The sequence below is a fragment of the Prinia subflava genome, chromosome 1 (genome assembly GCF_021018805.1).
Source record: "Prinia subflava isolate CZ2003 ecotype Zambia chromosome 1, Cam_Psub_1.2, whole genome shotgun sequence".
NCBI classification, from domain to species: Eukaryota; Metazoa; Chordata; class Aves; order Passeriformes; family Cisticolidae; genus Prinia; species Prinia subflava.
This window is the reverse complement of record NC_086247.1, coordinates 130,368,203-130,384,125: the sequence shown is the minus strand read 5'-3', so window position 1 is coordinate 130,384,125 and position 15,923 is coordinate 130,368,203. Positions and strand designations below refer to the sequence as shown.

General features: G+C 37.6%; 1 protein-coding gene across 1 annotated transcript in view; it reads left to right on the top strand.

The window, feature by feature from the left end:
* Positions 1–15,923, top strand: part of VPS50 (VPS50 subunit of EARP/GARPII complex) — a 69,502-nt gene that overhangs the window by 414 nt on the left and 53,165 nt on the right. The window contains exons 2-8 of the mRNA XM_063412226.1: positions 2,130–2,198; positions 6,210–6,332; positions 6,925–6,996; positions 10,057–10,110; positions 13,109–13,179; positions 13,564–13,681; positions 13,782–13,817. Of these exons, the coding sequence (XP_063268296.1) occupies positions 2,130–2,198; positions 6,210–6,332; positions 6,925–6,996; positions 10,057–10,110; positions 13,109–13,179; positions 13,564–13,681; positions 13,782–13,817 (543 nt within the window). The remainder of the gene's footprint in view (positions 1–2,129; positions 2,199–6,209; positions 6,333–6,924; positions 6,997–10,056; positions 10,111–13,108; positions 13,180–13,563; positions 13,682–13,781; positions 13,818–15,923) is intronic.

Here is a 15,923-nt window from a genome sequence, read left to right as displayed (position 1 = left end):
GAGAAATGGAAGCGAGCGCAGGTGCCGACGCGTAGTTCGTGTCACAACAGAGAAATGGTTGTTGAAGATGACAGGGCGGGCCTGTGTCAGATTGCTTTTTTTGACGTATAAATTTGAGCGCTGGGCTGTGGTTCTGTAACATGGCTTTGTCTGGCAGCAAGTGCTTTTGGTCCAAAGGGAGGCGAGGCTGAGGAGGTGCCAGGGACATGTTTGGGTGGGCGCACAGTGAGTGTGTGCCAGTGTGTGTCAGCTCGCTGCTGTGTGCCGCTTGTACCGCTTGTCTCCAGGGTTATTTAGATCTAAGCCCACGTTTGGACCAGTATTTCTGAGGCTGAGAGTCTTTTTAAGGAATTGTATCAGCAGAACATTCCAATTATTCACATACATATGACACCCCTGAAAAGAAGCCTGTTTATCTTGTCTAATTGGAGAACTTAAAGAAAATCACTGTGTCTCCCACATCAGATATTCTAAATAGTTATAGAAAATCATGGGAAAGTCAGAAACTTTTTTTTTTCCTAAAACTATAGCCTTAGAGTTGTGATCCTTATGCAGGAGGTGGGGCTTAAAAATGAACACTTGTGTGAAAGTGGAATTGGCAAAATAATATTCTGTTCTGCTTCAGTAGAGGGGTACACGATTAATTTTTCATCTTGACTTGGAGCAGTGCTGGGAAGATGATGTTTTCTGCCAGTGATACAGCTTAGGCAATTTTCAGTCATTTGAAAGGATTAGGTTCCATTTACCATTTGATAAGTGAAACCTTTTATTTCTTCTGGAGATAAGTCACTAGAACTGTGTATTTTTGAGAGGACTTGGGGAAGATTTTGTGTGAAGTATGAGAAACTGCAGCAGTTGCTTGTTTTTTACATTGAATTTCTGGTGCGTAGAGGTGAATCAGCTTTGATGGTGGCAACTGTAGAGGGAGTTGAAATGATGTTCAACAAAATCTGGGAATCAAAACCAAAATGGAGAGGTTTTGCATCTTGGGAAGATGAAACAGTTGCAAAATGTAGTAGTAACTATTAAAGTGATGTACAACACTTTGTCAGTTTCAAGGAATAAATACAAACTTTCTCACCATAAACTAACATACTACTTGTATAGGTCCTTTTAGAAATATAGGTACTCAGGGCCAGAAAGGGGCTTGGAAAAAATACTGTTAACATCGATCACAGGAGCAGGAAGGAAGCCTGCCTGAAACTTGTGACTCACAGGAACACCCTGAAGCCTCAAGGGAAGCTGGAGTCAGAACCATGTCTGAAACCTGAATGTGCAGATTCATTTCTGCCTGGGGAGCTGGCAGAAAATATGCTAAGCAGCCTGTTCTGTGGTAATGCTGCCTGAAATGGTGAGATGCTGTTTCAGGCTGTCAGGAGAAGCTGTGGATACCCCATCCCTGGAAGTGTTCAAGGCCGGGCTGGATGGGGCCCTGGACAACCTGATCTAGTGGAAGGTGCCCCGCCCATGGCAGGGCTTGGAACTACATGATCTTTAGATTCCTTCAGACCCAAACCTTCTATGAAAATTGTGTACGTCTTTGATATTCAACAAACATACATGCTATTTATGTGGCTGTATGTGTTTTAAGGAGTAACAATTATATAAAGCAGCAAATGTGGATTAGGCAACCTTTTCAGTTTAGTTATACATAGGGAAAGCCAGTCCTAGTAGTGGAATATGGTAAGTAGAAAAATATGCCATCAAGCAGAAATAATCTTGCTATAGAGTAGGTGGCACCTTGAATTTGGCTGTTTGATTCCATTAAATCATTAAGCTAGTGAAACAAAGTATATTCAAAATGTGTTTTAGACACAGGCTTGTTCTAAAATTTAAAATAACATCTGGACACTGACAGGAGGATGTGAGAGAGTTTTATAAAGAAAATGTTAGTGAACTGTGCTGAAAAGGAACATATTGCAGTATAAAACTGGAAATTCTTAGATGTTTGAGGAACATAATTTATATATCAATGGTCTTGCTTAAATGTTTCTAGAATGTCTTAGCCTTCCAGCTACGTCAAAGTATTTATTAAGGGTCTTGTAGATATCTATTTAACATCAGGTAAGACTTGATTGCAAGATACATAAAGGAATCAAACTTAACTGATTATTAAAATTCTTTTAAAGGGTCTAAGAAGTCCTCAGGAGAGTGTTAATGACCTCAGTCCTATTGAAAACTTTCGGATTCCTACTAAGGTATGATACAACATCCCTCCCTTCCCACTCCCTTGGTTCTTAGTTTTTCATTTTATAGTTAAATGACACCTAGTTGTGTCCTTTTTCCCCCTTAACACCATTTTTGCTATTGTTTGTTTTTCAGAGTTTTATTTCTTGCTGAAAATCTTTAGAGTGTTTTAATGAAAGAATTAATAGCAGTGAGACCAGTCAGTTCACCACCTCCAAATGAACTTGCATGAAAATCTTTTTCTTGGAACTTTTCACTTGTCACTGGATGCTGATCGTAATATTATTTAGGTTTCTTGCTAAAAAAGTTAAAAAAAAAAAGAAGGAAAAAGAAAAATGCCTTTTTTAGTTTTACTTTGGAAAGTAGATGCTGTGTGGATAACCTGTATAGTTCTAGTCTTAACATTTAGTTCCTTCATGGTTTTGGTGCTCTAAGTATATTTTGTAATTTCATAGTTTTAATCTTCAGCATATATAATTAACTTAATGTTCTACTTTAAAAATTATATCTTTATAACAGCAATAGTTTTTAGTAATTTTTGGGTCTCACTATTTAGATGAAGCCAGCTCACTGTCATCTCACAAGTAATGCTGAGTAATCTGTGTGTGAGGGAACAATTGTGACAATAATTGACTGTTCCTCACATCCTGTTGATCTGCAGGGAGGATTCACAAGATTTCTGTGTTTGTTGTCTGTTATTTTCTATGAATTGATCTTTGCCTTTAACCAATAAGATACTTAAATTACTGACTTGAATTTAGATGACCTATTTTACAATAGTTAAAAAATCAAACCAAAAGACCCCTTGTGTTTCTTTGTCTCTGCATAAGTACTGTGTAATATGTTGCTTGTGCTGAGGCAGATCAGAAAATTAGCATTGCTGTAGATTTAAAAAATCAAGGAAGAGTCTCTGAATTTGTACATTACACTTTGTTAAACAGTGGCCAATATATTGATATCAAAGACCAAAATATTCAGTTGCAGCAATGTTGAAGAAACTGTGACATCTCCATGGCTTAGATTTCTCAATTGCAGATTCCTGCCACTCCCTGAGCAACCAGTTTCAAACTGTCTTTTTGCCAAGCTGGCTCTTCAGAGAAAACTAGGTGTAGGGTATTTGGGCCGGATTTCCATTCTGTAATGGTTTGATGTGATGTGTCTGGTAAGTCTACACTATGTGGCAATAACTGTTTTATTTATCTCTTGAATCATGAAAGTCTCAAGCTCTTTTGATGACAGAATGATTATGATGCTGCACTTTCATTGTCCCACTTCCACATTCAAATTGGTATCTCCAGACTGATTTAGGGCAAATATTACTGAAAAATTCAAAAGCTGCATTAAAGCTGTACAGAAGTATACAGAATGAAAGGCTGCAGGGCCAGCATGAATTAAGGCCAGGATGAATTACTGGTAAAAGCACAAGGCATTGGTTAGCCAGTCCTAGGTACAAATCCATGGTTTTTGAGATGAATGACTATCACACTAGTTTGGAGATCAAATGGGAAATATGGAGGATAGGAAGGAGAATATGCTGACATTCCATCCCCTGAGGGCAGAACAAAAAAAATTCTTTTGGGTCTTGAGATCTGAAAGTTGTTGATTTGCTGACTGTTTGCTGAAGTGATGAAGTGATGACTGTATTCCTCAATTTTTTATTTTTAGGCAATGAAATTGTTAGGCATTTGGACATTTTAGTGAGTACCTGAGCATACTCACTGATGTTAACTGGTACTCCACAAAGTTCTGCAACTATTTTGAAAATTTTCAATTTTTTGTCATATGAAGGCAAATCACCAGCAAACTTGCTTTACTCATTGTTAATACAGCCTCATGCAGCCAACTCACTCACACAGGGAAGTATCTCAGTGGGAAGTCAGTGTATAATGGTTTGAGTCTGTGATAAAGTCTGTAGAGAAGCCAAATCTGAACTGCAAGGCTGGGTATAACAGGTTGCCCAGAGAAGTCGTGGATGCCCCATCCCTGGCAGTGTTCAAGGCCAGCTTGGATGGAGCTCTGAGCAACCTGGTCGAGTGAAAAGTGTCCATGGCAGGAGAGTTGGAACTAGATGATCTTCAGAATCATCTTCCATCATTCTCTGATGATTCTCTGATGATTCTTGGATGATTCTATGATATCTAGAAGAGAAAGTCATCTGTAGAAGGACAAAATATCTATTTTAACTGAGATACCTTACTTTATTGGCATACCCTGATTACCCAGGGAAACACATCTTTTTGAACCATTCTGTTCTTTTTGTTTCCCAAACTGGTAACAGTTTTGTTTAGCAGATTCTGTCACAAAAGGCTGAGGTAGGTATTTGGCATGCTAGAATTCAAGAGTGTTGGATTAATGGTGAGTTGACTTTGAATTAGGTTATGTTTATTTTGATGATAATCAGCTCATAAGCAATATATGAATATTATTTGACTTTGTAGCTTATCATGGTAAATAACACTGATTTTTTTTTAAATATTTCTCCTATCGATATAGGGATGTGGGTTTCTATTTCCCCAGGAGTAACTGAGTGCTTTTCAGGAGGGTATTAAATAGTAGTGTGGCTAAGATGTATTCTGTGGATAACCTTTGTTGTTCTCTCCATCAGGAGAGTTACTGTCAAAGTATAATGTTTGTTTTGGTAGAGTGAGAGCTTTTTAATAAGTACTCTTTATACATGTTGAACAAGGAAAGATCAAAAGGAGGTTCTGGGCATTTAATATGAAAGATAGGTAATACCACAAACTTCTCTGTGATACTGCCTTCCCTAGCTGGAGAAGGGGGAGGGAGGGGCAGGGAGGAAAAGCAAAGTAATTTTATAGATCCAGTTAAAAATTGTATTTAATGATGTTATAGATGTTAATTGTTATGTAAAATACATAGAGATATATTAGATAATTTATAATATATAGTTATATTGTTATATGAAATGTATACTGATCTATTGTAGTATAATACAGTATAATGTATTATAATGCATACACTGGATTAGATACTAGGTGAAGGTTCTTCACCCAAGGGTGGTTGAGCACTGGAACAGCTCTCCAGAGAAGTGATCACAGCTCCAAGCCTGACAGAGTTCAAGAAGCATTTGGAAAGTACTCTCAGGCACATGGTGATGGTCCTGTGCAGGGCCAGGTGATGGACTTGGTGATCCTTGTGGGACCCTTCAAACTCAGTGTATTCTGTGATTCTGTGATTATAAGACAAATATAATCTCTAAATATATCTTTGTGTATGGATAAATTTAAAAATTATGTTTGCATGAGTGTATATACAGATATATATTTACAAATGCTTTGATACTTCTTTTGTTCCACAGTGGTGCAGTGTTGCAGTATTCCTGCTGATTGAATCTCTTGTGCACAGCCCTCATCCTGGTATTTAGGATTAGCTTTTAGCACAGGTGTTATCCATGTTCAGAATGGAGGATATAAATCAGCAGCATATTCATTGGTGTGTTTTTGGCTCATGACAGAAAGGGAGGCTGTGTCCAAATGAGGATAGCACAGACTTAGCCCCTGGTAATCTCCTGTTGAAAGTGCATAGGCTGTTGCTGATCTTCAGCTTTTAACTAGATTAGAAACTGTTTAGAATTTTTTTTTCTCTGAGTAGTATCAGTTAACTTTTTTTAATGTCTTTGCCTCCCAGTCTTTTAAGTTATAGTGACTGGGACGCAGAAGGTCTTTGCTATTTTTAATTTATTATGAGAATTTCTAAAGTTAAGGAGGAAAAAACTGCACCCAACATGCACTTGGTGCCATGAATGTATCGATGAAGAAGTGTTTAAGTGGGCTGCAACATTGAAATCTACATTATGTTTTTTGAAAAGTTTTAAATGTCTTGCTCTCCCTAATTGCTCTTCCTATTAGGAAGAGCAAGCCACAGTGTACTGGTCTTTCTGTATTTTGCCATTGCTTCTTGTGCTAGTGTTGGAAGTGGCTTTTGAAAGATGTTTGTTTTGTTAAAACGTTCTTCCTAGGATGTGTTATTACTTTATGGAAATTCTTTTTTGTTTTGTGCAGGAGGAGCTCAGAGAACTACATGAAGAACCAACTGATCCTCAGGCACAACAGGAAATAATTAACAGCATTGAAGAAGTTTATTTTTCCAATGACTCCTTTGATATTGTGAAGTATGAGTTAGAGGTAAGCTGTCATTGTAAAAGAGAAAATGGCAACATAACAAAAAGTGAAGACCAAAAGTATACTTGTTTTAATGAGCTATTTTTATTTCTTGGATCTTGCATTAATACAGCACTGTATTCACCTACATCATGTTGCAGTTGTGTGGAGCTTCTAGCACAGAGTATTGGTGCATATATCCAGTATATAGTCTCTTCTTTTAATGTGGTAGAATGTGCTAACAGGCATTTCATAATTTAAACTGTAGTGAAAAAGTCAAGATAGCTGAGGAAACAAATCTGTTCTATTTTTTGTGTATTTTTTTAGCATACTGAGACAGTTTCTGTGATTGGGTGGTTATGTGTATACATATATGAGGTAAAATAAAGTAACTTTGAGGTAATTATAATATTGTATGAGGCAATTATGATCATATGTTGTATATCTTAACTAATTGATTTTAGTATCCATCATTTAAAAAATAGATTAATTATGCAAATTAGATTACAGAAGCCATAAGAGTGTTTCTTTAATGAAACTGATGGCCTAGCTAATACTATGTGTGAGTTAACAATTGTTAATGTCTCACTGATTTTAATTTATTATCTAAATGCAGAGGCTTCCTCCAGTACTTAGTCTTCAGGAATTGGAAGAGTACAGAGACAAACTGAAACAACAGCAAGCTGCTGTAAGTTTTTTCCTCTGTAGCCTAACACAATTTGTTGTCTTGTATATAAGTCTAGCAAGAAGTGTAACTGAAAAAGATTTGATTTCTGAACACATTAGATACTAAGTATTTTTTTAACATCATGTTGTGTGCCTTTGTAGTGGAAAATCATCACTAAATTATATAATCATATGAAATCATGGAGGTAAATCTTAGTGTTAAGTATTGTAAAAGAGAGCAAATGTGCTAACTATTTCTTTAGAAACTTGACTTTTTGAATGTTTATCTTCTAATGTTCAACACAGTGCTGAATAGTAGAGTAGTATCTCTGAGGAATTTCTGGCAATGTAAAACAAAATGGAGTGAAAATGGAATTTTCTCTTACTTTTCATTTGCCAATATGCTAATTGTTCACAAGGGTTTTTGGTGACCACTGATCCAGAGTTATTATGTAATAAACCAAATGAAATGTAATGAGCAGTAACTATGAGGAATGAGGAGAAAGTGGATTTGCAGCATTTGAAAGGTGCTTGTTACATTGTAGACTTTGAAATTTTCTATTCATGTATTAATTGTTGTTACCTTACTCTTTTGAGATGAATAACGTGGTACAGGAAACAAATCTATTAACTGTGGCTTTTGGAGAGTATCTGCAAGTAAAATAGAAGTGATGTGATTAGGAAAGAGAAGATTGTTTGTCCCTTCAGCAAACGTTGTTGGCGGACATTGATAACCACAGTCACATTCAATACTCGCAGTTGTGACTCAGGGTTCCAACACCTAGCACAGCACAATTGTATGGAAGATGCCAAAGGGGTGTGACAGTTTGAAAATCAATGAAGTAACTGGGGATAATATTGCTCATCTGAAAAAATACCTGAGAGAATAGCTTGGAGCTTCATAAAGAAAAGTAGTATCAGTAAGTTCTGGGAAAGAAAAAAAGTGCCTGTGGCGGGTGCTAGTCAATGTTGAGGTTGTTATTAGTCAAGGGTAACTGAGGACTTGCAAAACAAAAGGAGTGCAAAAACTGAATAGAAATGTGTCTTTATGCATGTGTACTGCTTGAACATTGTTTAACAGTGAAGAATAAAACTGTTAGGTTTGTAGTAGAGCATTGAATAACTAGCAGGTATATCCATGTTCTAACGTTTTTAAGAGGTACAGCGCTAGAATGAAGAATGTGTTGAATAAAGAAGGTGAAAATTTCACAGTGCACAGACTGCGGAATGAACAAAATTTCTTAAAGAGCCCCAGGGTCATGTAGCCTTGTGTAGCTTTTGGCTTGGGAATATCCTGTCCTGACTCCACCTTGTTCTGTAGTGGTTTGTTTGCTGTCCTGCAGAGGAAAGCTTTATTAGTTATGGAACAACTAAAAGACTAAGAACAACGGGAAGGTTGTAAAATTGCTTGGTGGTTCTGGCCTGCTTTTGGTAAGGAAGGAGGAAAGGCTAGCTGGGTATATGCCCCTTGTCCACATTGCCCCCTGATGACACTGGAATACTTCAAAGACCATTTATGTGCATCCTCTTCCAGAGGATGGGAATTGAGCTGGTGGAGCCAATACAAGTTTGTTGCAGGAATGTTGATTGAAGAGATCAGCTTTGTGCTGTGTTTGCCTAAGCAGTCAACCTTACAAAAACCTCTTTGTTTCTCTTTGTCAGTAGTGCTTTGTGGGCTGGCTGTCACAGCCAGTTTTATTTTATTTCCATTTCTGGGAGTATTGTTCCCCCTAAAAGAATACAGAGCAATACCAATGATTTCTTTTTCATGTTTGAAACCATTTCTTAAATATTTTTAGTCCCTGATGAAAAACAAAACTAAATACACTATTCTCAAGCTGGCATTTATAGGACTAGTACTGTTGGATTTCTTTTTAAATTTCTGTGTTTGTGGACAAGAGATTGATTAAGGTAGCAATGCCCAGTTTTTAAATTCAATACAGACAGAAGGTCTCAGGAGCATTCTACTTAGAATTATACTCAGAGCAGTGGAGAAAATTTTAAAATATACATATGCTGTATTCTAAAGAAAGGGTATAAGATGTAGAGGGTGCGTAGTCATTTTGACAAAGTTTTAATTTAATGCAGTATCAGTCTCAAAGGTAGGTGTCCTTACGTTAAATATGTTGTGGTTTAACTCTAGATGGCAATGATGTATCACGCAGCCTCTCACTTCTCCATGGGTGGGGGAGAGTGGGAGGAGTAAAAGTGAGAAAGCTCGTGGGTTGAGAAGAACTAGATAATGCAGAAGAAATAGCTAAAAGATATGTAAAGCAAAAGCAAGTAAAGCAAAGGAATTAAAGGAACAAGGAATTAATTCACCACTTTTCATGAGCAGGCAGCTGTTCAGCTTTCTCCAGGAGAGCAGGGCTCTATCATGTGTAGCAGTTATTTGTGAAGACAAATGCCATCACTTTGAGCATCCTTCCCTTCCTGCTTCTCCCCCAGCTATAAGCTGATCACGACACCACATGTTTAGGGTATCCTAGGGGTGAGCTGGGATCAGCTCTCTCAGCTATGTCCCCTCTCAAAGCTTGTGCACCCCCAGCCCACTTGCTGGTGAGGTGCTTTGAGGAGTAGAAAAGGCCTTGATTCTCTGCAGGCACTGCTCAACTGAAACACCTCTGTGTTACCAAAACTGGTTTCAGCCCAAGTCCAAAACAGCCCCATACCAGGTACTTTGGAGAAAATGGAATACCCCAGCCCAAGCCAGCACACCATGCTGTGTATTTGACTTAAATGTGTACTCTAGCAATAGAATGAGCAAAACGTAAACACTTGCAGTGTCCCAAATTACTTTTATTTGCTTTTCTAGCACATTCCTTAACAAGCAGAGAGTTAAGTGAGTAGTGTAAAAATGCCCACTAATCCCTAGATGGAATTGTGAATGTTTCTCTTATCTTGGTTCTAAGGAAAGCTGATCATAATTTTTGCAATTTTTTGTATGTTGTTGTGGATTATTTATTGATAAATTTGAAAAATGCAGAACTTAATGGTAGAGAATCACAAACTTGTAGAACTTTAGTACGGGCCTACTTAATTGAGATTGCTATGTATGACATGGAGTGTTCTTCTTTTTAAGGTATCTAAGAAAGTTGCAGATTTAATCCTTGAGAAACAGCCGGCATATGTTGAGGTAAGACATCTTGAAGTAATTTGTAGTAGGGGTGCTAGTGCCTGGTTGGAGCCAGCTATTTTTGTATGCTAAAGCTCTGTCTCTGCAGTGAAAACCAATGGTGCATTGAGTTGAAAGTCGTTAGAATGATAAAGGTTTTGGCTTATGGTCATTTTACAAGGCTTTTTGAAGAATTCTGAATTCATGAATTCACAGGCTTGGCTAATACCTGTAATGGACTTGAAACAGGAGCTGCTTTAGTGCTCCTGTTTAGGAGTGGTCACATCTTATTCCATAAGGGAAAGTTGTAATGACCTTTCTTAAGATCACTTAACTGCCACTAATCTCAGGCAGTTTTGAGAATCACAGAGTCACATAATATGTTGTGTTGGAAGGAACCCACTAGAATCAAGTCCAGCTCCTGTGCCTGCACAGAACTGTCCCCAAAAGTACCCTGTGCCCAGGAGTACTGTTCCAGCAGTTCTGTGGAGTGAAAATGGTGATTGTTACTAGGTTAGTGTGAGAATGATCCTGTGGTGAATACTTCTGTTTGTGTACAGCACCTCAGATCACCATTGTTATATTGGTGATTATGGCAATTCTTAATTTGGGCAAGAAGCTAGAGAAAGTGTGGAAGAACAAAGATGGTTTCCTGGCTATTAACCTGTGGTAGATGTCATGGAGCTGCAGTTATTTTCCTGTTGTCCAGAGGACACAACATCCTCTTTTGTTCACTTGTTCTTATGGCCAGTGCATCCAGCCTTAGTGAGATTGCTGTGTTCTGGCATCATTGCCTGGGGAAAGGAATGCTGCTGTTTAAAGAACAATGGAAAGGGGAGAAGTGACCATCAAAGAAAATTGTGTTATCTCCTACAATAGCAGGTGGAAGAAAAAGGCTGTAACAGTAAAGTTGTTTCAGTTTTAGTTAAAGAGGTGAGGTGGGAGGCTGTTGCAGAAGGAGGCTGGTGTGGTGTACTACTGCTGTGGTTGAGTCTTCACAAAATAGTGTAGAAGGGGGAGAAAGGGTAATTGTGTGGTATAAAAATCTTCTGGTATTATTTTACTGTTGTGTAGGTTTGAAATGGACAGTTTTGAGTGAGTGCTGCTTTTTCTGAATCCAGCAGCTTCACTTTGAAAACCTCTCACTGCATAATGGAACTGCAGCAAATGTTCTTGCATTTTGCTGTATAATGTTAATGTTCTTATTGCAGACATCTTAGTGAGGTGCACCTGTTTTATACCTAGAAGTGCTTTCAGATGTTCCAAAGGGATAGTTAAAAATCTGTAGTGGCAGTAAAAATCTTTTAAAAACTTCTCTTAAATGGATTTGTACCTGATGAAGTTAATAATCCTTCAGTGTTGCCTATGGGCACAGGCCTGCACAGAGTTGTTCTTGTCAGTAGATGTACTGGAGACTTCTGGGGGCATTATAGGTCTCACTTTCCCACTGAGTCATGAAAGGAACCTCCTGCTATGCTGTGTGAACTTGTAATGGCAGCTCCATTCAGTGTTCAACTACAGTAACAGATCATTACAAGAACCAGCAATGCAACTGAACACATCTCCTGGACACGTTTTCACTGTGCAAAGTGTAGTTTAGGGATGTCATGGTTTGAAGCCCATGCCTAGTATGAAGTACTGGTTTAGTAGGCACTCCTGTGGCCACAAGAGGCATGGCACAGACACAAGGTAAAGGGATTTACAGTTTTCTGTTGCTGGGAGAAAGACATGCTTTAGGAACAACCAGTGGGTTTTTGGGAAGAGGAATATTGTATTCAGCCTCCTAAATGCTGGGCAGAAGACTCCCTCTTTGGGAGCATTAGACTGCACTCTCCCTTTCCCTCTCCATCTGTTCAAAGTCGTGTTCAAAGGAGAGATTGTAGAGTCTTTGCAAGAGGCAAGACTGGAGTGGACTTGCTCCTTATTGTGCGTGTTTCCTCATGAACAAGGGAACAATGGCTTTTTGAATAGCTCTGGTATTTGCAAAGTATGTTTTTAGAGAGAAGTAAACATTGAGGAAAGTAATCTTTGAATTTGGTTTCTTAAAATATTTTGCATATCAGCAGCTAGGCTGTCATTTATACAAAGCAACACTGGTAACATAAAGGAGCATGGTTTGGTGGATGATGCAGCTTAGTGATTTGGAGACTGACCAGCAGCTGATCTAAAACTGAATTGAACTAATTTCTGCTTGTCATATTATTAGAATGAGATTAGCTTTCAAAGTGAAAATCTCCCCTCTCATGGAAAGCACTTGATAAGTTTTGAAATGATAAGCAGAATTAAAAAATAAAATAGAATTTAAAAAACCCAAACATATAAAATTTCTTTTTCTGTAGCCTGGGGAAAGAATGCACTTTTCTGCAGAGCTGTTCTAACCAAAGAAATCCTAATTGTTATATTAAAATATTTATTTTTTTCAAGGAGTTGAGATTACGCTAGGCACTTCACTAAGTCAAAATCAAGCTAAATTCAGGTCACCTCTGCTGAAGAGTTTTCAGCTGAAAGTCAACAGGATATAATTAACATTCATTATGATGTGACATCTATTAAATTGGTGGAACACAAGTGCTTCTAAACAAGAAAATGCTGTGTGAAACAGGTTTTTTTTTTTTGTTTTGTTTTGCTGCTCTCTGGCATATTAATGCAAATTAAACCATGTTCTTCTATCCCTGAAGCTTTGATCATTCTGTTGTAAAGCATTAATGGTATAGAAACCATTAGGCTAAATGTGCAAGATATAAATGTAGAGGGTCCCACTGCAATGAAAATGGATTTCAACTATCTTATGTTCAAAAGAGAATTGTATTTCAAAATATAGTTTATATTACTTTTACATTGCAGTGCTTAGTGTATATAAATGATGAAACAAATAATATATAAACTAACTCTAGAAAGTCTTTATAACATCTGAAGAGAAATCTACTCTCTCTGAAAGGGAGATAAGTAGTCCTCACTGGTGTGTAACTTGTATATTTGTTTAACTTGTATATTTATTTAACCCATTGTCTCTCTGTAGGAACTTGAACGAGTTACATCATTGCAGAGTGGCCTTCAGTTAGCAGCGGTTATTTGCACAAATGGAAGAAGGTATCTTGCTTAAGGAACTGCAGAGATTGAAAGTGGGGAAGTATTTAACAGGAAATCTGTAAACCCAGGAAGTTTGCTTGCTGATGATATTTCCTGTTTATGTGCTACTATTAGCAGTAGTAATTAGAGGTACTGAAACAGTTGCAAACTCCTGCAGCTCTCACTTTTGCAACTGGGAGTTCTCTTTGAAGCAGTAAGCTTTGGAGATACACCACTGATCCACAGACAAGTGCAGAAGGGAGGATGTACCTTCTTAGTAGTTGTTGGTACAATCTTGTTTTCTGAGTGTCCCTCTTATTTTCTACCGTATTTTGTTGGACTTGTTAGAATTGATTAGAAGTAAGTTTTATTTTATTTTATTTTGTATTAATTTTTACCTTGCAGGCACCTGAATACAGCAAAGGAAGGCTTCACACAAACTAGTTTGGGGCTCCTTGCAAACCAGAGGAAACGACAGTTGCTTATTGGACTGCTAAAGTCTCTGAGAACAATAAAAACACTGGTATGTAGAGTTGTTTTTGTTCAGTGACAAATGTTTTTCCTCATTTCTGCATAGTAGTGACTGGAATTTTTTTTGACTTTTTTTTTTGGTTTTTTTTTAGCAAAGAACTGATGTGCGTTTGAGTGAGATGTTGGAGGTAAGTCCCTACCAGACTGGTATAATTGGAAGCTGTTCTAAGTCTACATTTGCCAGTCATCTTAATTTTGTTCCTTCCTTTCCTCTTGCAAACAGGGTGTGTGCATGGGATGGAATTATATTTTGATTCTTCCTTTAAATTGAGAAAAACTTTGTATGCAATTAGATACCCCCTCTGTTGGAGGAAAGTATTTTCTGTCAAAAACTCATTCCTGCCTGTAGATCTGGGCACTGAAGCTTGAGTTAGTTCAGTAAAAATGTTGTGGGGTCTTCACTTATCCCTGCTCTCAACTTACACCTCTTTTCTTTAGCTTGATATTTGGGAAAAAAAAGAGAAAAAGATGAGATTTAGCTGATAGTTGATATGCTGGGTCTGGATAAAGATATATTACTATACAAATTTATAGATGGTCTCCCTGCTTGGTATCTTATTTGTAAATGTAGTAGCCTTCTGTCCTTATTCATTGGCTTGGCTTTTTAATTCAATTGTAGAAAACATTGCAGCATGCAGGCCATGACACTGAAAATGCTGATGCTGTTATGTATTCTGTCTAAAAATGCAGTAGATACTGCACAGAAGAAAATAAGATTGTAAGGTGATTAATTGTATGAAAGAAAGTCTCAGGATTTTACTGACAGCTATGGTATATGTAGTGTAACAATTTCAACTTGAAAATTTGCCAAATATTTACAGCTAATACTGGATGGAATGTCACGGTGACAATCCCCAGTTACTAAATTTGGAAATTGAATCTTACTGGTTTTAACTTTCAAGATTCTGTGAATTTAATTCCATCTTGAGTAAGTCACTTTGTGTCAGCAAACCTTCTTACTCTTTACCAAGCAAAACTGCACTGATATTCAGGTGGCAGAAATGCTTTCTGCTCTGTAAGCCCTGGACAATGATTAGCTTTTCATTTCTGTGCTGTATTTTGCTACACAGGCAATTAACTCTTCACTGTCTACTGGCAGCAATTGTCCTGAGGAGGTGTGGGTGTTGTATTCACACACAGACCCTAATGTCTGATATTATAATTGGTCAGTGTTTTTTAAGGGCTGGAACTGCTTTCTTGACAGAGTGCAGTTTCAGAGCTGTGCTCAGTGTCTGCTCCCAATAAGTTATCTGAGCTAGTGGCCCATTTAATTTCTCTACTCCAAGAAGTTAGTAGGTTGCAATATGTGTGAGAGCTCTTACTAACCACACACAGAAGAGCATTTTGAAAGGGTTCCCAATTAAAGAAGACCTGCAAGGAAGCTACAGTAGCTTACAGGGCTGAGCTGCATGTGGAATATATTAGTAGCACATCTTATGCAAGCAGGCTTTCTGATTTGAGCCCTGTTAGACTTAATGGAGCTAGTACCAGATTTCCAGTGGAAAGAGATGTAAAAAGCTATAATACAGCAGTCCTTTTAGACCAGTGTACTGTTCTGTTTTCATCTAATGGATAATGTATTTGGGGTGGTTTTTTTGTGTTTTTTGGTTAAATTTGATCTGCATTAGAACATTGCTGTTAAAACCAATTTCATTTCAGAAACTCCTCTATGATAATAGCTGAATATAAATTACCCTTGCATTTTTACTCTTCAGTCAATGACTGAAATTCCAGTAACTGCTTTGCATTTGAGCTCTCTAAAGCACATAATATAACAGATGTGATAATGACAAAAACAAGAAGCTCTTAGCTATTAAAGAGGGTTTCTCTTGAGATTCTTTCTGGTCTCATGTCTAACAGAATACAAAAATAATAGGTATATCTGAGGCAATGCCCTTGTCTTGTTGGTTGGGTTTTACATTTTTGTGTGTACGTTTTTGTTTTCTCCTGATGTCCTCATAATACTTCCTGACTGAGCTGTCTACCTGTTAGATATTCTTCATATATATTAGGCCAATGTATCCATAGTGTGTTCTTTGTTTCCTGAGCCTTTCTGTGAGTCAACTGTATTTAAATTAATTTCTAATGAGTTGGATGTGTCAATTTAAAGTGTTTATTTGGACATAATGTTTGGAGTGTTTTCCTTGTCTCCTTTTATGTTTCATAAACCATGAGAACAGCCTGCCAGTGCCTGAACTGACCTCTTTCCATCCTCTTGAATAGATTACTGGGAG